General features: G+C 52.2%; 9 protein-coding genes across 9 annotated transcripts; 4 read left to right on the forward strand and 5 right to left on the reverse strand.

The window, feature by feature from the left end:
* Positions 1–503: 503 nt before the first annotated feature.
* LRP88_07180 (nuclear transport factor 2 family protein) lies at positions 504–947 on the forward strand (the record flags this gene model as incomplete). The annotated part of the gene is made up of 1 exon (XM_083243715.1): positions 504–947. The coding sequence occupies one exon, from the start codon at positions 504–506 to the stop codon at positions 945–947; it is 444 nt and encodes a 147-aa protein (XP_083100939.1).
* A 493-nt stretch (positions 948–1,440) lies between these two features.
* LRP88_07181 (SDR family NAD(P)-dependent oxidoreductase) lies at positions 1,441–2,510 on the forward strand (the record flags this gene model as incomplete). Its single annotated transcript, XM_083243716.1, has 4 exons — positions 1,441–1,516; positions 1,620–1,669; positions 1,776–2,247; positions 2,305–2,510. The coding sequence occupies 4 exons, from the start codon at positions 1,441–1,443 to the stop codon at positions 2,508–2,510; spliced, it is 804 nt and encodes a 267-aa protein (XP_083100940.1).
* A 49-nt stretch (positions 2,511–2,559) lies between these two features.
* LRP88_07182 (Gfo/Idh/MocA family protein) lies at positions 2,560–3,891 on the reverse strand (the record flags this gene model as incomplete). The annotated part of the gene is made up of 3 exons (XM_083243717.1): positions 2,560–3,548; positions 3,600–3,733; positions 3,788–3,891. 3 exons carry the CDS (start codon positions 3,889–3,891, stop codon positions 2,560–2,562), a joined length of 1,227 nt encoding a protein of 408 aa, XP_083100941.1.
* Positions 3,892–6,548: 2,657 nt separating this feature from the next.
* LRP88_07183 (uncharacterized protein) lies at positions 6,549–7,424 on the forward strand (the record flags this gene model as incomplete). The annotated part of the gene is made up of 1 exon (XM_083243718.1): positions 6,549–7,424. The coding sequence occupies one exon, from the start codon at positions 6,549–6,551 to the stop codon at positions 7,422–7,424; it is 876 nt and encodes a 291-aa protein (XP_083100942.1).
* Positions 7,425–7,658: 234 nt separating this feature from the next.
* Positions 7,659–8,402, reverse strand: LRP88_07184 (uncharacterized protein; the record flags this gene model as incomplete). The annotated part of the gene is made up of 2 exons (XM_083243719.1): positions 7,659–8,095; positions 8,147–8,402. The coding sequence occupies 2 exons, from the start codon at positions 8,400–8,402 to the stop codon at positions 7,659–7,661; spliced, it is 693 nt and encodes a 230-aa protein (XP_083100943.1).
* Positions 8,403–10,174: 1,772 nt separating this feature from the next.
* Positions 10,175–11,095, reverse strand: LRP88_07185 (putative short-chain dehydrogenase/reductase family protein; the record flags this gene model as incomplete). Its single annotated transcript, XM_083243720.1, has 2 exons — positions 10,175–10,454; positions 10,506–11,095. 2 exons carry the CDS (start codon positions 11,093–11,095, stop codon positions 10,175–10,177), a joined length of 870 nt encoding a protein of 289 aa, XP_083100944.1.
* A 666-nt stretch (positions 11,096–11,761) lies between these two features.
* On the reverse strand, positions 11,762–13,333 carry LRP88_07186 (FAD-binding oxidoreductase; the record flags this gene model as incomplete). The annotated part of the gene is made up of 3 exons (XM_083243721.1): positions 11,762–12,235; positions 12,283–12,814; positions 12,906–13,333. The coding sequence occupies 3 exons, from the start codon at positions 13,331–13,333 to the stop codon at positions 11,762–11,764; spliced, it is 1,434 nt and encodes a 477-aa protein (XP_083100945.1).
* Positions 13,334–15,716: 2,383 nt separating this feature from the next.
* Positions 15,717–16,079, forward strand: LRP88_07187 (RlpA-like double-psi beta-barrel-protein domain-containing protein-containing protein; the record flags this gene model as incomplete). Its single annotated transcript, XM_083243722.1, has 1 exon — positions 15,717–16,079. One exon carries the CDS (start codon positions 15,717–15,719, stop codon positions 16,077–16,079), a length of 363 nt encoding a protein of 120 aa, XP_083100946.1.
* Positions 16,080–16,683: 604 nt separating this feature from the next.
* On the reverse strand, positions 16,684–19,509 carry LRP88_07188 (uncharacterized protein; the record flags this gene model as incomplete). Its single annotated transcript, XM_083243723.1, has 2 exons — positions 16,684–18,933; positions 19,006–19,509. The coding sequence occupies 2 exons, from the start codon at positions 19,507–19,509 to the stop codon at positions 16,684–16,686; spliced, it is 2,754 nt and encodes a 917-aa protein (XP_083100947.1).
* Between the last annotated feature and the right edge of the window lie 3,684 nt (positions 19,510–23,193).

Below are 23,193 nucleotides of genomic sequence, written 5' to 3' on the forward strand. Positions count from 1 at the left end.
CTAGCGCGTTATGGTACCTTGGCTTTCGAGGCTTTAAGCATTAAGTTGAGCAGGCTCGTTGGCATACTTCAACAGGCTTTTCTTTCCCATCTGTCGCTATTCGAGCAGTAATACTAAAGATTATGAAAGCAATGATTGCTCAGATACAGCCTATGTGTTTCTTTACTTCTCAATTTCCACTACCATGATTAATCAAAGATGATTGTCGTTGTAGGTCAACTCCGAGAACTCCGGTGCCAAATTACCGCATTAGGAACTCATGACGGAAACTCCACCGGAGCACAAATATGTCACTCCGATAACCCCTTAGAGCTATTCAGAGAAAGATTTGAAATGATTGTGGAATGCTGATGACAAATTCTTCGCATCATCTTCAACGTTATAAACATCCGTCAAACTACCTACTTAAAATCCTCAGGCATAATTTAAACTTCCGTCGTTGTTAGACTTTTCATTTCATTATTGACATCTATCATCGACGATTAAGCAAAACATAGCCCAAAATGTCTACTCAACACACGGCACGATCAATCCTCGAATCCTTCTATGTGGCAGAACGCATCTACATGTCTGCTCCACCCGAAGAACGAGACTTTGCCGGAATGGCTGCCACACTATCACCAGATGTCCACCTCGAGCAGTCATCCGGTCTTCCCTACGCGGGAACCTTCAAAGGACCTCAAGGCTTCCTGGACTGGGCCAAGAGCATGGCCGACTACTTTGACGTTGTTGATGTGCAGAACCCCGAGATCTTTGAGAGGGAGGGGTCGGAACGCATTGTTTCGCTTGGAAACCTGCACTTGAGGGTTAGGAAGACGGGCGAAGAGCTGCGTTTTCCGCTGTGTCAGGTTATCAAGGTTGATCTGGAGACTGGGGTCATTACCTCCATCCAGCCATTCTACTGGGATGTGTACGAGCTGAATCGGGCTATTGGGCACAGGCAGTAGCTGCAATCAAGTTTCCAGGTTGCAACCAAACTCTATGGCTTGCTCCAGTGGAGGGGATAATAGAACAACACATGTTATTCGTCTCGCCATGTTCTAGGCAATTCAGCCACATACCACATGAGGCATGCAAAGATGATCCTCTGCACTCACGGCGACTCTTAAGCTTGGGCTTAGCCACAACATAGACAATACCATGATCCGTCTCCACCCTGTCATCGGGCAACCCGTATCTGAACCGGATAATTATGCCGATAGATGCCATTCATCCCGAGTTTAGCATGTCCAGTCTTGGCCTTCCTAATCCACCATCCAGACAATCATGCCCCACTCCTCCACCACGGAACCATCTGATAAGGTAGTTTACCGCGATCCCGTTGTGCAGATATATAGATACACTATTGTGAAGAATACCAGGTATCCTTACCTTTATTTTTACTTTTGTTAATCTCAAATATTAGCCTCTTCCTCTTTCCAAGCTGCTCTACCTTCAACAATGAGTCAACCCACTTCATCAGCCAACCTCTTCGATGTCAGCGGCATTGTGGCCGTGGTGACAGGCGGAGGCAGTGGTACGTCAAATTTTCTCTCTATAACATGACTCAGTCATCATCCCTGCAATGTGGTCATTACAATCTCGATTTCCTCGAGTGCTTTAAGACTGAACTTTCCCAGGACTCGGACTCTTCATGACTCGAGCCCTGGCTGAAAACGGCGCAAAGAAGGTCTACATCATCGGGAGGAGAAAAGAAGTACTAGAAAACGCAGCAAAAGAGATTGCAAGTCTACTCCCTATTCGCCGAGGAGTATAAACCTGCTAATACGTGTTAGGGTCTTGACAATGTCATTCCAGTCCAGTGCGACGTGACGAGTCGAGACAACCTCAAAGCTGCTGTAGCATTCATCGAGAAAGATGTTGGACATATAAACCTGCTTGTCGCCAACTCTGGCATCTCTGGTCCTTCTGGGAACGTGCCTCCAGGAGCAAGCATTGCTCAACTCCAAGAGACTCTCTTCGACATCCCAATGGATGATTTCACAAATACCTACCATGTCAACTGCACAGCGGTGTTCTACACGACTATTGCTTTCCTCGGGCTCCTCGATGAAGGCAACAAGAAGTCCAACTACCAGGGTGGCAGGAGTCAAGTCATCGCCACTAGCAGCATCGGAAGCTTCAACAGGAAGATTACAGCAGGTTTCGCGTACGGTACCAGCAAAGGTGCCACAACTCTGATGATGAAGATTCTAGCTACATACCTAGTGCCGTACCGCATCCGAGCCAACGTGCTCTGCCCAGGCTGTAAGCATTCCTTCACATCCCGAGAGGCATAGCTGACGGTCGCAGTGTTTCCAACAGATCTTACAGAGAGCTTGATCAAGGGCGATGATCCCACTGCCGAAGGAGCATTTTCTTTGGACCAGATCCCGGCTGAGCGAGCCGGAAGACCCGAAGACATTATGGGACCGTTGCTGTACTTGGCCTCGCGGGCGGGAGCTTACTGCAGCGGCAACTGTGTTATCACAGATGGTGGTCGTCTGAGCGTTACTCCTGCGACATATTAGATCTTCTTGAATGCATCAATCGATGCATTTTGGTGTCAGGCAAGGACAGTCAAGAGAAGACACGGATCGACGTAGGCCGGATACCCAGCCCACTCTTCTCATACGCCATGTCAATCATCCTCATGTGTCCAATCGAATCCTCTCCAGAAACCCAAGTCTGCGTCTGACGGCCCCTGACCTTGTTTACAAACTGCTCAAGCATGTGTCGGTACGAAATCCAAGTGTTCTCTCCTGGAAAGTCGGCAAATTTGCCGCCCGCTTCCTTGAAGGTATATGCCTTGTGGGATTCCTTCTCTTCCCATGTCTTGATCACTTTCCCGTTGGAGCGAATGGCATATCTGTCCTTGATGTCAATGCGGTGCCAGACGATGCCGTTGAGGAACCCGTAGAGCGCCAACTCCCGCTTCAGGACCTTTTCGTGTCCGCTTGGGAGAGACTTGTCAGGGACAATGACTTCCTTGTTCGTGACGGTCACACTTGAAGGAGTCCAAATGCTGCTACCACGAACCGTATTCTCAGTGTCGGCGATGGCTCCGTTGGGAAAGCGAAACTTTGCCTTGAAGGCAATGTCGCACTTCTCACGTCCTTCTCCTGGGAACGTCTGCGTCTCACAACTCAAGCACTCAATTGGCTCAGCTCTAAAAAGTTGACGTATGGCAGCAAAGTTGTAGGTGCCCATGCAGATCATTGCACCGCCGGAGAGATTGTAGTCAAAGATGATGCCGTCCTTGCTTGTAAAGTACCACGGGAGCATCGACTGAGAGTGAATATGTTCAATTTCATCAGAATTGACGAACGACAAGAAGTGCTGCCATGAGGGGTAGAACAGGATGTGAAAGGCTTCGAGGATGACGGGAGCATTAGGCTGAGCGAGCTCGGGTAGGTTAAATAGTTTCTCAGCTTCATGGGCGTTGGATACGCATGGCTTCTCGATGAGAACGTGCTTGCCAGCCTTGATGCAGCGAACAGCCCACTCGTAGTGGAACGAAGTGGGAAGAGGGATGTAGATGGCGTCAATGTTCTTGTCGTCGAGCATCTCTAGTCAAAGCATCAGACCTTGTCATGAGCAGGAATTGTTTCAAAACACACCTTGATATGAACCTTTAACCTCCGGGATACCGTTGGCTTTGGCGTACTCTTCGGCCCTGTTACGGTCACGGGCAGCTACAGCCTGGATAACAATCTCGGGGTGTGACTTGGCGGGAGTCAAGAGGGACATGTGGCTGCTCTTCATTAGCCTTGTCTTGCATACTTGATTCATGGCGGAGTTTTTTTACGCAACGTTTGCAGCACCCAGAATGCCTAATTTGATAGCATCGTCACGTTTAGGTACAACTGTTGGGTAGAAGGCTCCCACAAGTCGGCCAATGATGGATGCCATGTTGTCAATCTAAAGAGGTATCAGTCCCCATCGGCTACTTTTCAGCATCAAGGGTTCACTTACTAGTTGACATAGGCTAGCATTAATGTGGCACTGTTGGGAAGGAAGAGCTCTGCGTGTAGAACAGAACCACCAGAGTAAACACAATGTGGGAGATGGGGCGGACCTGACGGGAGGAAGAGAAATGGCCAAAGAGTCTATTAAGTAGTAATAAATAAGTAATGGAATTAGTAGGTTCTTAACGCCGTCATACTTATTACTACACCTTCACATCATCGCCCTGACACATGATCCCCTCCTTGTCTGATACCCTCTCATAGAAGCAATCACATTAGCATTTTCCCAGGAGGGAATAGTGTATCTACGATTGAACTTAATTAGCATTCTCCTAATACGGCCTAGTATCGAATTCCAGCTTACAAATTGGACAATGGCTTGAGGATCCCTGGACTCAAAAGCCTCCGGTGTGGTGCCTCGGAGGGTTTCAAACCAACCACAGAGAGGCCATGGCCTTTCGTGAACAAGCGATCCAAAGCCCCAGAGTTTGTTGAAGGGCAAGGAGTTATCAGCCGCCCGACCAGGTTTCCAGCCCCCAGCCAGGCTTCATCTAATCTCTCCCAAATCTCACTTGCCTGCCTAAACACGTCCCTTTGCATGAACGCCATTAGCATTTCCCCGGTTAGGAAACGATCTCTTCACGATGGCGTCCGAGTCTCGATCTTTTCATTTTGTCAGCGTCAGCAATCCATCCACCTCCAACATCTCTCGGCAAGGCCGGTCTTTTGTAACTGGCAATGTCCGAGCTGGCTCTTCCTGGTCCACCAAAAGTGCAAAGCCGCAAGACAAGAGAAGGGCCAAGAAGACAGCGAGGACCAGAACGGTAGTTCCGTTGAAAGACCGAGTCCTTCGCTCACAGACAGAGCAAGGCGGCCCACCTCAGAGCGTCCAGATAGGGAAGAGACAAGCATCAGAGGTGCTGCTAGACTTCTGGACCACGAAGTCTCTACGCAGTATATCCCCGAGACCACCTGGGGTCTCTGTCTCCGGTGCAAACGACAAAGATATCCATACCTTGTTAACATACTGTTCGTGACAGACACCCAGGTGCAGCCACACCCAGTCCAATGCTGAGTCTTGTTATCGCAGTTGACTCGATTCTTTGTCCTGTAGCCGCAGCCAACATCTCCAAAATTGCGCACGAGCAACTCAAGAACGACTGGATTAGACCGTCTTTAAATCATGCCGCGTCTACGCATGCCATCTTGGCATTCACGGCGCTTCGATTATCCATGGCACGTCCAGATGTACCTTACTACGTCAGATTTGCTGAACACCAAAGACTCCTCGCTATAATGGCGATGCGGCGAAGTTTGGAGCACTCTGATGAAGCAACATGTAATGAGAATATCACGGCCGTGTACAATCTCATTAGTTTTGAGGAAACCTTGTTCCTTCCCTCTCTTTCCTATTCTAGGAACAAGACACTACAGCCTGATTATGCGCAACTCAAGGCTCATATCAGTGGCCTCAGGCAAATGGTTGCTCTACGGGGTGATTTTCAAGTCTCCGTCGATGATCAGTGTCAGAGGGCAGAGCCAACTTTCACAGAGCAAGTTCATATCGCCTTTGTCAAGCCCTAATAGCATAGCTAATTCCTGGGCCGTACAGTGGTCTCACGTCAGGCAGCATCGGGCTACAGATGAAACTAGCACTGCCCAGAGGGTTGATGAAACAAATCTACAGCTACCCAGAGTCTTCTTTCTTCTTTATCGAATCGACGCTCAAGGTTTCTGGCTGGTGCAAATCTGGTATCCATCACGGGCTTCGCGAGTTCCTCGTAACTACCGACTGCCTCTTAAAGGACACATCCGCCTGGCTTCGCCAACCAGACAGTTATAAATGGGACTTACTGGGGGTCCAAAGTTTATACGGCTTGGCCATTGAAATGCTGCCACGATGGCAGTACGAAGCATCTTCCGGGACAACAAATGCGGATCAACTAGTGGCCTTGTTTACAGCAGTGCTCATCTTCTTTATCAGCAATAACGGGCAGCTCCTAGATCACATCCCCATGCCTTTGTCAAATATTCAGGATCTAGTGTCCGATTCAACAGTTTGGCCCACCATGAGGGCAGCCGGACTGGATCTGTGGCTTGCGTTTCTGCTTGTCCTTTCTTCAAGCCATCAGGCTGCCTACAGAGAATATTTCTTCAGAAAACACCTCGACACACTAGAGACCCATAAACCAAAAATTCGCTCGGTTGAAGACTACGTCGAGAGTCTGCACAACACATTGTGGCTCCCACAACGTCTGGACAAGTATGCACGGCAGTTGTGGTATAGAACAAAGGGCACGGCAGAACAGTATTGATAATACAAAGACGGGACGTATGATGACCAGATATATTGTGAAGCATCTCAAGTCTTGTTGTGAATCACTCGTCTCTCCCCGATCTCGGCGATCCTTCTTGGCTTTACTCGGACTTGATAATCCGAGCTGCATTCAAGGCCCGTCAGCTGATTCATCCATGCCTGGTATATGAACAACTTTTTGATTCTATAATTCACATCCATATTTTCCTTCATAAATACCCATGTCCGTACACTTACAGCACCTCTATCAATACCATCCACAATCTTCTTCGATCAACATCGCCATGGCATCATCAAGTCAATCCAAGGTCGACATTCTCCGCGAGAGACTAAACACAGCCAAGCCAGCAATTGCCATGGCCGCCCATAACCCTCTCGGTGCCAAATTGGTAGAAGAAGCTGGCTTCGGGGCAGTCTGGGTCAGCGGGTTTGAACTCTCGGCTTCATACGCTGTGCCCGACGCCAGCATCTTACCCATGAGCACCATTCTTGAGATGACGCGTGCAATGGGCGAGGTCCAAAGCCTCCCTCTCATTGTCGACCTTGATACAGGTTTTGGCAACGCGGTCAACGTTGCTTATGCGGTTCCTTGCTTTGCTGCAGCGGGCGCAACGGCTGTCGTCATTGAAGACAAGGCCTTCCCCAAAGACAGCAGCCTACGGGCTGGAGGACGTCACGCCCTGGTTTCCATCCCAGAGTTCCAGGGTAAGATCGCCGCCGCAAAGGTCAGTCCGGTGCTTGTCATTGCTCGGACAGAGGCTTTGATCGCTGGGTTGGGGGAGGAAGAAGCCATAAAGCGTGCCGTGGCCTACGCCGAAGCCGGGGCAGATGCGGTCTTAGTTCACAGCAAGCAAAAAACACCAGATGAGATCCTGTCCTTTTGTAAAGCTTGGCCGGGGACTGTACCTCTGGTGATAGTGCCAACTAGCTACCCGCAACTATCATTCGCTGAGGTGGCAGCGCTTGGCAAGGTTGGACTGATCATCTGTGGTAATCATGCTGTCAGAGCAGCAGTGGCATCAATGAGACGCACGTTTCAGCACATATTGGAGGACGGGGGCATCGGTCGAGTCGAAGATGAGATAGCTCCAGTGCCTGACATCTTTGCACTCCAGGGAGATGACTACATGCGTTCAGTTGAGAAGGATTACCTTCGCTAGATCACGAGCACTAAGTACAGGGCACCGCCTCACGAATCATTGTAGCTTACTGGTCGAAGGATGGTTATATCTAGCAGTCAATCATAACATGAAGTAGTGCAAGCATCAAGTTAAAGTTTCATATCATTTTATTGACAAATAATAGAGAATATTTCCTCAGAAGCAGCCCAAGGGCTAAAATGTACAGGAACTCAGACACCCTCCCATGCAAGATACTCTCATGATATGAACTTTTTAAGCGGCAGCAATGCCGGCAAGGAAAGCGGTGATGGGGGCGAGGACGGGGGCAAGAACAGCGTTGCCGAGGCCAGCGAGGAGAGGAGTAAGGGCAGCAATGAGGCCAGGGACGATGGCACCAACGATGCCGATGACAAGAGTGAGGACCTTGGCGAGGATGGTGAAGACGGAGTGGAGGATGGAGATGAGCTGGGGTCGGAGGCCGATGACAGTGACAACAGTCTTGACGGTGGTGAGGACCTCGGAGACGAGGACAACAACGAGGCTGAGGACAGTGTCGACATCGACGTCGGCAACGTTGAGGCCGGCGGCACCGGTGAGCTTGGTGACGACCTCGGTGAGCTCGTAGTGGACAGCCTCGAACTTGGGAACGGCCTGGGTGGCAGCGGCGTCCTTGGTGAGGGCACCAGACTTGGCCTTCTCAAGGATCTCGTCTGAAATGTGTTAGTCTGGAACTATTCATATGGAAGTTGGATATTGCATACTAATGCCAGTGGTCTGGCCGTTGACCTTGTGAACAGTAGTCTTGAGAGTGGTGATCAAGACCTGAGGGCCGGCGATAGCACGCTTGGCAGAGGTAGCCTCATCGACAATCTGCTTGACGCCAACCTTCTTGGTGACAATGTCGGTGGTGGACTTGACAACATCGTTGACCTGTCCAACAGCGCCGTTGACCTGAGGAACAGGGCTAGCGATGGCCGAGATGGCCAGAGCAAAGACGGAGAAGAAAGTAGCCTTCATTTTGGAAATTAAAAAAAAAGAGTTGTTAAAAGAGTGTGGTTGGTATAAAATGAGTGTGGGTGGTAAAAGAGTGTGATTGGGCCGAAGCTGTAAGAGTTGAAGCTGGATGAGGATGATGAGAGAGTGGTAGAAATGGCGGAATCAAGAGATGCTTATATACACTTTCAGAGTATCATTTGACCCATGACGAAGAGTAGCAGTGACCTCAAATTGTCAGTTCGAGATGCTCCGCTTTGGTGGTTTTGCCGATCGCTCTCTCACCAACGAAGACCTAGGCTCTAGCGCAGAGTTCCAAACTTCACTAGTGTTCCCCCGACTCGCTTTGATCTACATGAGATGGGGTCTTTGTCTGGAGAGGAATCCGGTTGGGTAAAATGGTTTACTGATCGTGAATTCCGAGCAAGAGTTTTCTCCTTGTCTTGAAGTTCCTGAGGTATTATCTGCGATGCCATCTATGTTTCTTCAACGGTTCCCAACTTGGACTCGTCGGTTTCTATCAGATAGCCACGGAACTTTCCGCTGACTGCACATCATCATATCCCCCTTCCTTCGAAAAGCTTCAATGTTGCACCACAACCTCCTGTCAATCCCATTGAGTGTGACCATCCCCAGTCCCCAAGACGTCATTCCCCCCTGGCAGTGAAATGAACCCCATGTCCGGCATGTTATGCAACCGTGGCTGGGGAAGAGACCGCCTTGAGATACCCATGTCCAGCGCACTAGCTGCCCTGTCGATCTTTTCCGCTTGTTTGCTCGGCAGTCACCCTACTCTTTGATCATCGCGACTAACAAACAGCCGTTCTTTTATTTTCCAAAGCCGAAACAAGTCGGTCGAGCGGGTAAAGAAGAGCACTGCTGATCCCCCTTTGTGATTGCAGGTCAGCATGCAACACCACGATGATACTCTAGAATATTGGGTACCATGTTACTCAACCCTCCTCCCTACACGTGTGAGTCTGCTCTCCCACTTCCTCCATCACAACATGTCTCGCCTCTTTGTGGCTTTTCTTCTTCGATCGTGGCTTGTCGTTTGAGTCAACAATGACGGCCCCACGTGGTCCTCTGGCGGTGGCGCTTGGCATGAACTAGAGTTGATCGACATCTAGGAGATCTAAGCCCGGTTTCTTGGTTGGCGGTAGGTCCGCGGCCCGGGAGATGACTCTCCATAACTTGGGGGAAATAGTTGCTGATCGTGTGCGTCACTCTATCCGAACATGTTCGGGAAATGAGGCTTGAATAATAATCGGGAGGCCCCATATAGTTACCCAGCCAGGAGAAAAATGTGTTTATTAGCTTGTATGGGGATATTCAACATAGGGGCTCGCGGTTTACCAACCTCGACCTTGACATCCATGCTTCAGCCCATTGAGAAAGGGACACCCACACAGGTGCCTGGCTGCGTTGACTCGAGAATACAGCAAAATTCAAGAGTTCTCAGGGTCTCTAGCTTTTCCAGTACGGCATACAGAATTCAAAGATTATCCTCACAACCCTTACAGCCCGTGTGATGGTGTTGTAGTTGGAGTTGGTCGTGACTGAAACTATCAACTGATGAATGTATTACGACTTACTATAGAAGACCCTTGCAAGAGAAAAAAAACACTTTCCCACCCTAGAGAGACTCTACATGATGCCCCCTTGCGTTCAAGTTCTTGAGCAAATCCGTCCAAACCCGTCGTTGCATATGCAACCCACTCTCACCAGACACCCATCCAGGAACCAGATATCTATCAGCGAGTCAGCTTTCTACCCTTGCTCAAATAAGACAGCACTTACTCTTTGATCTCACAGTCAGATACATACTTCCCGTGGCTCTCCGCCCCGGCAACCGCGGCGTGCAAAAGAGTCCGGCTACCCTGTTCAGGAGTCCGCCCAAGGAACAACCTCAACATGAGGATCTGATACTTCAAAAACCCACGTGCGTTGCGGTTGAGCTCTGTCTTGCAGAGGCCCGGGTTCAGCGCGTTGATGACGACGCCCGTCTCCGACAGTGGGAAGAGTGATGCTAGATGGAGGGTGGCGTAGATTTGCAACAGCTTGCTCAGGGGGTATCTGATTATCATTAGCCAAGCTGTCTCGCGAGTTGGATTTTGTAACTCTTACCGACCAACCATGTCAGCTTCCTTTGTGCTCAACGCCTCAAACAGATCACCATTGTGCTTCTCCAAAACCCCTTCACATTGAAAGCCAGTCATGCTAGAGACAATAACCAAGTGTGGGTTAATCGAAAACGACCTGGCCGACTCTTGAAGTTTTGGTATGGCCCTGATGGCGAGCAACATTGTGCTGAGGACATTGACGGTGATGGTTGTCTCGACTCCTTCGGAGAGCGTAAAATCAGCGAGCGCGACAGACGCATTCTGAATCAGCGCATCAATCCTATCCAGAGCCTGAAGCTTCTTTGCAAACTCCTCCACCGAGTCCAAAGAGGCGAGATCAAGATGCCAGACCTGACAAACACCTTCTCGGCCAGTTTCTTTTGCAATAGCTGCAGCTGCGACGTCACCTTTTTCGATCGATCGAACACCAAGGACAACTGTGTTCGCCCCAAGCTTAACCAGCGTCTTGGCGCACTCGAAACCGAGGCCGGTGTTTGCACCTGTGACGACGTAGGTTCCGCCGGTGATGGTGGCCTCGGTTGGGACGAGGGGGAGGTACGTCCACTGCGCGCGGACAAAGCTCCAAAAGGTCATGTTGATGTAGATACTCTGGGTTGTCTTGGAAAAGTATTGGGCGGAATCAAAGGTTGACTAGGATCGCTTCTTGCTTAACACATTCCCTCCAGCTCAACCGCAGACTCTTGCGGTTATATACCTCCAGACCCCCTCTCTCAACTTCACATATCTTGTACTCTCAGCCGCACACTTCAACGGACTTTGCCTAACCCCGATAACTTGAAGCTTTTTCATCCGCGTTGACATTCATCACGCAGAGTAGACTCATGGTTTGGTAGATGCGCCAGGGTGTCTCGACCAACCAGAGATCTACTTCCTAAAACGGAAGCGCAGCCACGATCCCGCCAATCTCCGTAATCTCCAGCAACGGACAATTGCAAAAGTCCAGCCAGCATTCGCAGTGGCATAGAGATCACGGGACCTGTTGGTTTCGTTTATGGCGCATGTAGGGCCATTTAGCTGGACAGCAGGTTACCAAGAGTCACACTGTGAGGACTTGAAGCCTGAGATCTCACATCAACTGGGGAATGCGGCTGCTCAACAACAGAGGCCATGGTGGTTAACATGCAAGAAACAATCCGAGTCAATCAAACAATTAGTTTCGGCCATAAACATATCGTAGCAATTGCAAACTATATACGCCGAAAGAGACCCCATCCCAATACCGCATTCCCATGCTCTGCCCTAAGCGGGTCTGATACCCTGCGGATTCCAAAACACATCATCAGGATCAAACTCCCTCTTCAACTCTCTCAACCTCTCCAGATTCCCCCCATAATACAGCCTCGCCGCCGTGTCGCCATCCAACTGCGTGTCCAGGTAGTTGGCGTACATGCCCCACTCCCCGTCCGCCATGCTCGACGTGACACTCTCCCTGAACCTTCGGAGGAGGTCGAACCCTTCGGGCGGGTACGAACCGTTGGGGCCGCTGTCGGAGAATTGGTAGAGGAGGAGCTTGTCGCGGTGGGGGAATGCCGTGGAGGAGGGGGAATTTTCGGAGATGGCGGAGTTGGTGCCGCCGAAGAGGTCGAGGAGGAGATACCACGATTTTCGCGCCGAGGGGTCTTTGGCGTTGGTGAAAAGAGCGTTGACAAGGGACTCGACTTGGTGTCTCGTGAGAGCGTGTGTTAGAAGGCTGGTCGTGTAGAACGTGCTGTGCTATCATACTGTCAGCCCCGATCGCAAGGTGTCAGTTCAAGTCTCACCCTGTCATACGGACGCCTCTGGACGAGCGGCTGGCCATCAGCGAAATGCTCCACGCTCTCAATCCAATTCATAGTCTTTGTCTTTGAGACCTGTGCGTTAATCTCTCCCAAGAGCGGTCGCAGCGCTGTATTCAGACCCTCCATGCCGCCATGATAAAGACCCTGGATCGTCTGGCCTCTTGGCCCCATAAAGATCTGCATGTTCAACTCCCTCGGGGCGTTGACTCCAAACTCCTGAAAAGCCAATATCCCCTCAACCGCCTCTTCTTCACTCCAGTCAAGGTCGATGCTGAAAGACGTGAGCACTTCAGATGCCGCAAATGTCATAAAGTCGAGTTCAGCGACAATGCCAAACGAAGACCCAGCTCCCTTGAGCGCCCAGTGAAAGTTGGGTGTATCCCACTCCGAGCTGTATTTGATCGATCCGTCCGCCATCACCACCGTCGCTCCGACGAGGCGGTCGAGAGTGAGACCGTAGGTACGAGAGGACATGCCGTAACCGCCGTGCAGGGCGTGGCCGGTAATGCCGACACTGTGTTTTGTCAGTTGCGTAACAAAGGGACAAGTGTCGCCCTTACCCAGGGCAGGTCCCATGGGATAGAGCTCTGCGAAGCGTGTTGAACAATTCGGTGGCGACGTGGCCAAGCCGTGCACCGGCCTGGATGGTGCAGCTCATGTCCTTGTTCAGAGTGACCTTGTCCATGGCGTCCATGACAACGACCAAATGACCATCTTCACCACCGAATCCGAAAGATCCATAGCTGTGTCCTCCGCTCTTGGCGCTCACCCTGACTCCATGTTGTCTGCCGCACTTGACTGCATCCTGGATGTGCTTGATGGTTATCGGAATCGCGACCGCTTCAGGGATGTATGCTAGACGAAGATTGTATGGTTTGGTGTCTTGTATCCACTGGCTCGAGTTCTTCGCTGCGTACGGGACAGACGCTGCAGCTAGGCAAGACGTGAGAGCATCCGGTGGACCGTAGAAGGGGGTGCCCAGGCAGAGACTTGAGTAAAAGCCAAGGACGAGAAGGAGAGGTAGAAATGCCATGGTGTCTGTGGTTGAGAACTGGGTCTTCGGCTGATTGCGAATCACCTCTCGCACTCAACGAGGAGTGGTAGACGATACTTCCCGCTCATCCTCAAACACAGAACGATCCAAGGCGGCAATTTATACCCGTCCAACCTTTCAGTGACGACGAGAAACCGCTGCGCGAGAGCTCCAAATTGGGCGATCATGGCGTTTTACGAGATCCAAACGGGGTTCACGAGAATGCAGACAAAAGGGGGTTGTCATTTCGAGGCCCTCGTTGCTATTCCGAGAAGCATCGCACACGGGTGATGAACCCATGTTGATCTCGGAATCGGCACGGGTTTGTGAGTCGGTGCGAGGGTCGCGGGGACCGTGTATCGCCAGTGACGGCTTGAGATGGCTTGGGGATGAGCTTCTCTATATGTAGGGGAGAGCTGTTCGGGATCGTCAACTAGGGACAACCTTTTGGCCACGATGACTAGATGATCCCTTCTTCACATAGTATCTATCTAGCTGATCTCTCCGATGACGCATCAACTCGATTCAAATTGCAGACGTCAACAGAAGCAACACCCTCCTCTCCCTCCAAGATCCCGAGCCTCACCTCCCTCAAAGAACGCCATGGCAACACAAAAACCACGACACTCACTCTCCCGTCCAACCCAAAGAACCAACCAACGCTCCCATCAACGCAGTATCCGAAACGTGCATTCTCTTGGTCCGCCGTACAAAGACTCCGCAGTCAGCCGCCCACTCGCCCGCGTTTCAAGTTTCCTGTATGTACACGCAACCCACCGTGTCTCTCGCGCGCGCCTATTGATCAGAAACCCCCTGGTCCCGTCATGCCAGGAACCGGCGGCGCTACCGACGCAGGCTCTTTCCGAAAAGCCCGCGAGGGGAATCTTCTCTCTGATTGGAACACGTTAGGGTGGTGACAGGCGGGAGGGGGGTCGGTCGACGACCCGACTGGGCTACGGTTTTGCGAGCGGAGAAAAGAAACCCGACCGCTGCTGTTGAAAAGTCTACATTCGAGCTTACGATTCATACTTCAAACTCTTGGTCTCGGCATGTTCTTACTCAACCAAAGTCCCTCAACCACAGACGAGACGCACTTCTCACGCCATGCTGTCCTCGCATTGGACAGTGGTGTAAAGGTACACGTGCCAAGGTGGTATTCACCAGCCAAGACTTGCACATTTGCCTTTTTCCCCTGACGCCAGTAAGACGCTGCAGTCATCATGAGAGAAATGGCTCACCACCTTTTGCAAAAGCCATTACCCGCCCGTGCCTGGTACCTGAAATCTGCTCAAAAACGTAAGCCTGATCGAATCATGAACACTGAAGGATCTCAATGAAAGGTTCCCTTCTCATAGCCAACTTCCTCTTTCGAAACAATGCCTCATGTAAAGCACTCGCAACGTTGCGTCCCTCCTTCACAGCCCTAGATCGACAAAACCACCCCATCCCTGCCCATCCATGCACACAAGGTCCATCCCGAGCTCCAAAGAGATGAACCTCTCGGAAGTCGCTCTCTCCTCCATGCTGTGCTCTCTCTTCTCTCCCCCGCCCTTTGCTGTCAAGCCCACACAAAAGGGTCACACAAGGGGAAAAACCCACATCCCGTCAACTGCTGACGTACCTTTGCCACGCCACCCAACTCTTGCGTTTTTTCTTTCTCTTTCTAGTATTGAAACAGTTCCAAACAATGGTGGTCCCATGAAAGCTGCTTGAAACAAAATCCCCATGTGAAACAAGGACCTCCCGTGAATCCTCTTTGAGCCTCAACATGCCCCCTGTTCCCCGTACCCGTAGGATCAAATGGCTCCATCCCGTAAACTCATCCCATCTCTCTCACGATTCTCAGGACCAATCTCGACTCAGACGGTCCGATCTGGCCCACCCCCGAGTTCTGCAAGTCGCTGTTGTTCCCCCTGCAGGACTGCACGCTAGCCAGTTGGTCGGTATACCGAGGCGGAGACGGGCAGTCGAGAGAGAGCACCACTTATTCATGCAGGCTATTGTTTCCCTCTCACTCGTGTGTGGATGTGTGGCCTCGCTCTGTCAGTGCCATGGCGGTTTCGCCCCGAGGCGCCGGGCCACGACCATGATTCACTGTCACTCCGACCCATCTCAGGTATAAGATGACCGCTTCTCCTCCTCGAGGCCCTCCTCTTCTTCTTCCCTTCTTCATCATCACACACCAGCAACCCTCACCACTTTCCTTCAACAACCAACAACCAAGCTTTGCAAGCTAGCCTTCAAGCTTCTTTCTTTCCTTCACAACCAAAGCCTTCTCTTCTTCACAAAGCAACCTCGACAACCCTCGAGCAGGAAAGCTTTTCACTCTCTTCTTCAAACGACAACTTTCAAGATACCCCCAACGCAAACAACCACCGTCAACATGTTCGCCAAGTTCACTTCCGCTCTTCTCCTCGCTCTCCCCCTTCTCGCCAGCGCCGCCCCGGCCGTCGCTCCTCGCGCTGAGGGTCAAGCTACTTACTACCACCCCGGCCTTGGCGCCTGTGGCGGGACCAACGGCGACGGTGACCTGATCGTCGCCATGTCGGCTGCCCTCTTCGACGCCCAGAAGCCCTGCGGCCGCAGCATCAAGGTCAAGGGCGCCGCCGGCGAGGTCACCGTTAAGGTCGTTGACCGCTGCGAGGGCTGCGCCTACAACGATATCGATCTCTCGCCCACTGCCTTCCAGAAGGCCATTGGTGATCTCGGCATCGGCCGCACCACCACCACCTGGGACTGGGCCTAAACGGTCTCTCACCTCGACACTCTTTTTGGCCTCTTGAACGAGGACCCTTCTTCTCGGACACAGCTTTCGACCAGCACGAACATACGGGACGCGTATGGTTTTCGTTGACAATGGCACGGGTTGCCTGGTGCATGGATGGACTGGTCTGGTCAGCGATATGAATGGGAACTCGCAAAAGGGAACTCAATAAAACTTCACCTCGACTCATTTCTCCTCTCTTCCTCTTCTCGTGCTGTGACATGTCTCTCCTGCAAGCCATGACCTTTCAAGTAATCGCGCTGCCTTGCCAGCAGTTGAATTGATGCTACCAATTTATGCTGAGCTCGCTTCCAGGTCAGATTGACCTCATTGATGTCTGATATGTCCCAACCTCAAACCTGTCCCCAACCTTAAACCAGTGTCTCCCCTGACTTAGCCTCCCATTGTGTCCCCTCCCGTAAGCAAATTGAGTTTTCCCCCCTTGGGTATGATACAATCCAACGCCTGGGTGCATTCCGACTGCAACCCCCCTGACCAATCCGTGGTTATTTTGTTAATTTACAATTTGACGCTCTGTAAACATCATCCTCAACGCAAAAGTGATTCTGTGCTGACACCAGATCTCCTAACTCTTGTTCTTTCCCGCCGCCCGTCCAAATCCTGGCAACCACTTTCTCCTGGGCCCTGCCGAGGCCACTCTGGGGCTGCCCGCAATGTACTCGGGAGTCCCCTTGTCATACGCCGGAGCCGCTGTCAACGGCGTACCCGGTGCTGCCGACTCCTGACTCAAGATCGAGTCGTCCGCCATGCTCAGTTCAACAGAGACATGTCGGCCGTGGCGAGGGTTCCGCATAATCGGTGGAGGCGTTGCGCTGTCGCGGTCATCATCCACTATTCCAGTCCGAGTCATCCACGGTGGAACCCCCGTCGCACCATTAATGTTGGGGTGTTCGACGCTGGTCTGCTCAACAGGAGCCGCGTCCGAAGTTGGGGCCGCTGCCGGCGCCGGTGCCGGTGCGGAGTTGGAAGATCCTGCTCCAATCGATCGCCGGAAAAGCTTTGTAAGTCCGTTGCGGACAGCTTGTTGACCTGTGATTGGCGGGTAATGGTTCTTCTTCTGTTCGCCGACTGGTGGCGCTGGCTGGAGTGGCTGCACCGGGGTCTGCATCTCTGCTCTGATCTGGATATCATCGCTGTTTCTCCTCTGGTGACGGCTTCGACGACCTGGCTTGGAGACCTTGGCGTTGGCCAATGGCTTCGACAGGAAGGCAGCCTTGGAGTTGGCTGCGGTCTGGGCATTGAGGCTGGACCGCCTGTTAGGTGGCGGCGGAGGAATCGATGATGAGAACAATTCCTGCTGAACAGCGAACAAATCCATGACTCTCTGTGGATCAGCGCCAGTGCTAACGCCTCCAGAGTACCCGTTGCCAGGTCCAAACATGGCATCCATCGCCCAGCCGCCCTTGGCTCCGCCAGACGGGAAGCTAAAGAGATCGGGCGAGATGCGTCCGCCGTTTCTGTTTCTATTCGGTTTGGCGCTCTCGCGCATCCAAATATCAAGGCTCGACTCGAGAGACTCGACGTCCGTGTCATCAGAGTCCGAGTCCCAGTCGTTTCCTCTTCGGTTAGATACAGTCGTCTCATCAGCAGAACGAGGACGCTGGATCGATCTGCCGCGGTTCTCCAGATATGCGCTGTTGTTCAGTTCAATGATCTTAGCTGAAGCCTTGACAACATGCGAAGGCTGCTCAAGACGAGCACCGGAGTGCGCGTCCGCCTTTTCATCGTCGGATGCATCTGACAGGCCACTACGGCTTCGTCTCATCGTAGGATGCTTCGACAAGGTGTCATTGGAGTTCTGGAACCGTCGCAGTGTCGAGGTTGAAATAGTATCGGGCGTTGGTGGGAGAGCATGATCATGCAGTCGAACACCACCAGGCGCATCAGTCAGAACCTTTCGAAGCGATTCTCGCTTCTCCTCCTTGGTACGTCGATGGTTAGGCGACATAGCAGCACGTCCATTGAAGAGACTGGCGCCATCCTTGTCCCGGCTCTGAGGTCGTTCTTCTCCCTTCTTCTGAGAGTAGTCTCGCTCAATCTGCTGGAGGGGAGATCCCCGATCAATGATGACGTTGTTGATAGAGTCAAACTGCCCACGCTTGCTGTTGGTGAGCGAGTTCGACCGACCTGATCTGTTAGTTGGCGGCATGGGGGATTTGGCTAGAGATGTCTTTGGCCGGTGAATGCTCTTGGCAACGACCTTGGCCGAAAGACCATCAGCGCCATCAAGGGACAGCGGCTCCTCCACATCTTGGGGAACGCTCGTGTCGTGTCCCTTCTTTCCGTACACACTCACGAAAGAGCTCTCGCTCAAGACGCTGAGACTTGGGCTGCCCACAGGGCCATTCTCAAAGTTGCCCTCGCCCTCGGGTACTTGTGGGAGGCTGAGAACACTGCCTCTAGCTCCAAGATAGACATTTCGCAAGTTCTCGGTGTTCTCGCTCCGCTCAGACAAGAAACTCGGCATCCGGGTGATGGCCTTAGCACCGTCCCCTTGTCTCACGGGTTCCGGCGACTTAGACTTGGGTACGGGATCTTCGTAGCAAGGGTTGTACGCGGGCGCCATGTACTGTCCCTCGGCCTCGATCTGTTCAACCATAGCGCGCTCTTGGGCAAACTGCTCAAGCCTGGCCTCGAGCGTCACAATCATGGCAACCGCCTCCTCAATTGCCTTGTCACGCTTCTCCATCTCTTGAGCAAGGTTATCGTTGATCTCATCGACTCTTCTCTTTTCCGATTCCAGGATCTCGACCTGGTCTTCCAATGCCGTCTGTCGTTCCCGACGATGGTAAAGCTCCAACTTGAGATCAAAGTTCTGCTTGTGAAGTGAAGAGATGACCTCGAAACCAGTCAGCTAGGATCCTCCAGGAAGCAACGGCAATCTTACCTGCTCCATGTCCTTGACCCCCAACCCCTTCTTCTTAGACGCCTCACTACCAGCGGCTGACTGAGGTCGGTGCAGATCGGACTCCCTACGCTTAGTAGGGGAGCCATGGCTGACCTGGCCGAATTCGCCTGAAGAGTTAGCTTCAGTGTTGGCTCGTGACCATGACGATGCCTTTTCGCTCTCGGCCTGACGCTCCTTCTGAAGCCTCTCCTGAAGGAAAGATGAGACAACTGGTTGGCGCGTGGATTCGCTGCTAGATTCTCTCGTTAGGCGCGGCGTCAATCGAGCCGATGTTCGCGGAGTGGCGCTGGCAGGTCGTTGACAAGCAGCATGGTAGAATCGGTGGGTGTGCTGTGAGTGTTGCGAGTGGGATAGTTGAGGAGATTGAGGTGCGTGAGAAGTCGAGCTATTCGTACTATGCATAGTGACTCTCGTGTTGGTGGTGCTAGTGGAAGATCGAGAGGCGGTTCGCCCATAAGAAGACCGCGAAGGTGGTCGCTCCATGATTAGGAAATGCCGAAGGGCTAACTATGTGATTAAGAGTATAAGAGTACGAGGACAGGCCTGCCGTTGGATTTCTCGGACAAGCAGAACGGGTTGTCTTTGTATGTGATATCAATGTTGGTTCGAGACGGTGGGTGATCAGACACACAATTATACGTGTCTATGCAGCATATCGAGGTTGATTGCGTTTCTCCAAGGTCCAGATCGCGATGGAGTAGCTTGGTTCACTTCATCGCGGAATGTGCTGGATGGCCCGTGTCGTCTCGGGAGGCGAAATGGGTAGGATATTGTGTAATTGATGCTGCTAGTCCGTGTCTCAAGGCTGTTGACCGGTTGATCAAGGCAATGTCGGGAGTAGACAGGAATTGTATTCCTAGAGTGTTGCCGAAACAGACGCAAACGTGTCGCAAATGTCGGCAGTGGTTTCCTTGGAAGAGGTGACGTCTCCTGTCTCGGTCACGAAGCGAAGCGAAGCTATCAGGCAATGACGGTGTTTCAAGTTGCACCTCGAGGAATCTCTTGAAGAAAAGGAGACGCGATGTCGAAGAAGGTGGAGGGTCTAATGACTCGGGAAAGTCGGTCGGGGGATGACGATGCGAGGGAGAGACTGGTGGGTTTAGTCTTCTCGTGTTTGGTGGGGAGGGAGAGAAGAGGTCGCGGCGCAAGGAGTAGAGTAGAAGGTACGTGACGTGGAGGAGGACGCTCAAGCGAGACAGGCAGCGCAGCACAGGACAAGCCAAGAAGGAAAGGAAATGGGCCAATCTGAAAGTCAGGAAATTAATTAGGACGTGACTGTCTTGGGGCAGAAGCAGAAGGTGGATGGATTATCACAAAGAGAAAGGGGAGTAGGGAGGGAGAAGACGGAGCAAGCAAAAAGAAAGGATGCGACAGTCTGTGATGCGTACATATGGACTGTGCAGTATACGTATAGTACGTTCCTTCCCTCCCGTCTGCCAAAAATCAAAGCCAAACCCAAATCAAGAGCGCGAGCCAATCCATTCCAATGCCACCGATCCCTGGCATAAAACCCGCCGCAGGCTCAAGGGGGCTTGAGGAAGAACTGGAACCTGAGAGTCGTGCTACGGTAGGGGCCTCCGCATTAGCGCTGCAGCTCCGTCAGGCACCCACTAGCAAAATTTTGGGCGGGACGCGGTAGCTGTTGTTAGTGCCCGCGGTCGCGGGCGGCCGTGTTCCGTGGATTGATTGAAAGGATCGACATGGATTGACGCGACGCGCTCTGGCTGAGAAGTGGGGGAGGGTTTCAGGAAGTGGGCTGTGTACTCTCGGGAGTTGAATTGGACTTGCTAGGGAGGGTCGTCATTTTGGTACCGATAGTCCACGAGCGAGTCGTCCTTCTCCTTTCAAGGGAAGTGAGATTTAGGTGCTTGCGGTAGGTCATCAGGCCCAAGTCTGGCCTGTGCTTGGTTGTTTGTTGACGGCTGTTTCCACGGGGAGGAAGATGATCCCCTGGCATCTGCAGCTCATTGTTATCGAATAGAGGGACTGATATCCATCCTCCATGTAATATTGACCCCTCAGTCCATATTGCATCGCGTCCTCTCACATCCAACGCGTGCCTGTCACATCAAAATTAGAACTCTCCTCTTGTCCCCTCCCCTCCACTAACAAGCTCTACTTCCCCTCCCGTCACCTCCCATCACTTCCTCCTGCGCAAACAGCCCTCCCGTCCACCAATCACGCACTCTCCCGTCATCCTGGGGAGCATGGCCCCCTGGCTCCCGGCGAGCGGGGCGCCCTTTCGGACAGGGACATGGCAGGGGAAACATACCCATGTCGTCACCTTTCTCTCTCTCTCGAGCTCGCTTTTTTGCTTCTGCCGTTGCTTTTGGCGTCCTGTTCTCTGACGACGGTCTCTCAGCGTGGCTTGGGGAGGAGAGACAGCAGACGAAAAAAAGCAAGAGTCGAGGGCCCTTGTAGGATCAGCACTCGTCCGTTTATCGGACACGGCGGTTCCCTCGCTGGCCGTTGGAAAGTCGTTGGCTCGACCTGACTGTCGGTCATGGATGTTTCAACTCCTCCCGGTCATCCATTCCATTCATCACCTTGTTTCTCGTCGTTGTCACCAGCAACGCAACTGAAACCCCTCAAGGGCCTTGCAAGCCACGCATCATCACTCGCATCAAGCGATTGAGTCGAATAGCCAGACCATGTGCTCGTATACGTCCTTGAAGATCTAGCAACCGCTTGACTTTCTTTGACTCTCTCCCTCCAGCTGCGACGCGACGGGTGAAACGAGTCCGGCCCTTGTCACTTTCGGTCCGCCTTAGTAGCTTCAGGCTTCAATAGACCCAGCCCAGAACCTTCAAACCCTTGCCTCGCCTTTTGACGGAAGAGGTCAAGGCAAAAAACGCCCCTCGGGTCCCTTGCGGCCTTGGTCTTCCTTTCCCGCAAAGTCTCACCTCCTCCCAAGCCTTTCCCGTCGGGACTTGGCCGCCCTGGCAGCTGGCCACCCTCTCACGTGAAACCTTTACGCCTCAAATGCTTCCCAAGCTCTCAGCCACCATCAGGAACCTTTTGCCAGCTCGCAAACTTACTACGAACGCAGACAGACATGCATCAACAGACGGTCCAATAGATCCAGATCAACGATGCGCTCTGCAAGATGCGACCAAGTGGGAACTGCCCAGGTCCAAACGCATCTGGCCTACGGCTGGGGTTTGCATACCGCCTCTTTGGCGGCATATCTGCCATGCAGCCTGAAATCCATTGTGCCGCACTGCACCGCATCGCAGCAAACACTTGGAGGAGGCGGTCAATTCCGACGGCGCGGTCTGGCTATTGCATTGCATCTGCGGTTCACCAAATCGCCAGGGATAGGGGATACACCTGCTCACAGGCTAAAGAGCTGAAAAATCTGGCTTCCGAAGATGCCCGTGTTCGGACCATTTCGCCGTCAAGTGAAGAGCTGAAATGCTGTGGAAAGTATCACAGGGATGGGTATCGCAGAATTCCCCTTGCCAAAAAATCTCGACAAGAAACGCAGAGATTCTCGCAAGGCTTGGAACAAGGTAACGTTAAGCATTGCAGATCTATCAAGCCTTGGCGTTTATCAGGCTCGCCAAACATCAGCCCGACCATGACAAACAAAGCCTCTTGGCCCAAGTCTAGACGCCTCCTTGTCCAACGGGCAGATGGCAGGACCACGGCGCTATTGATCGTGGGCCAAATTGACATTCCACAAGCTATGCCACGCGATCATGCGGCTTCTTGTCTGCGGATATCCGAAGCCGCCCTTCCGCAAGCATCTTTATTACGACAGCAATCTGCTTGGCTCCCAGTGGCAAACGCTTTTTGCTCCACGACTTGACAAGCTCCTTTGACCAAGGTACGGATAACTAAACTAGCAACACGCCGAAGGGGACATCAAGCTTGCTGTATCTCTACGTCTTGCCACCGCCGTCTGGGCACAATGTCGTCCGGTCTATAGTTCCGACCACTGTCCAATATCGGTGTGCAAAGAGCCCCATCGTTGGTCAGTAATGTTGCCATCAAGTTAAAATCGCAGTAATACCTGTTTCCAGATCTACCGCCGTGCTTCTAGGCCCGTCTGCAAAACATCGCCGATGCTATTCAACCAAGAAGCGTGGCAGAATTTTACCTTCATTCTTGATATCATGATTGTGGTGTGACTTTCTACGCAATCCTGTCGCACCAAGAAACCTG

This window comes from Fusarium phalaenopsidis (genome assembly GCF_050370095.1).
Source record: "Fusarium phalaenopsidis strain FUZ10S chromosome Unknown contig_32298, whole genome shotgun sequence".
Classification (NCBI taxonomy): Eukaryota; Fungi; Ascomycota; class Sordariomycetes; order Hypocreales; family Nectriaceae; genus Fusarium; species Fusarium phalaenopsidis.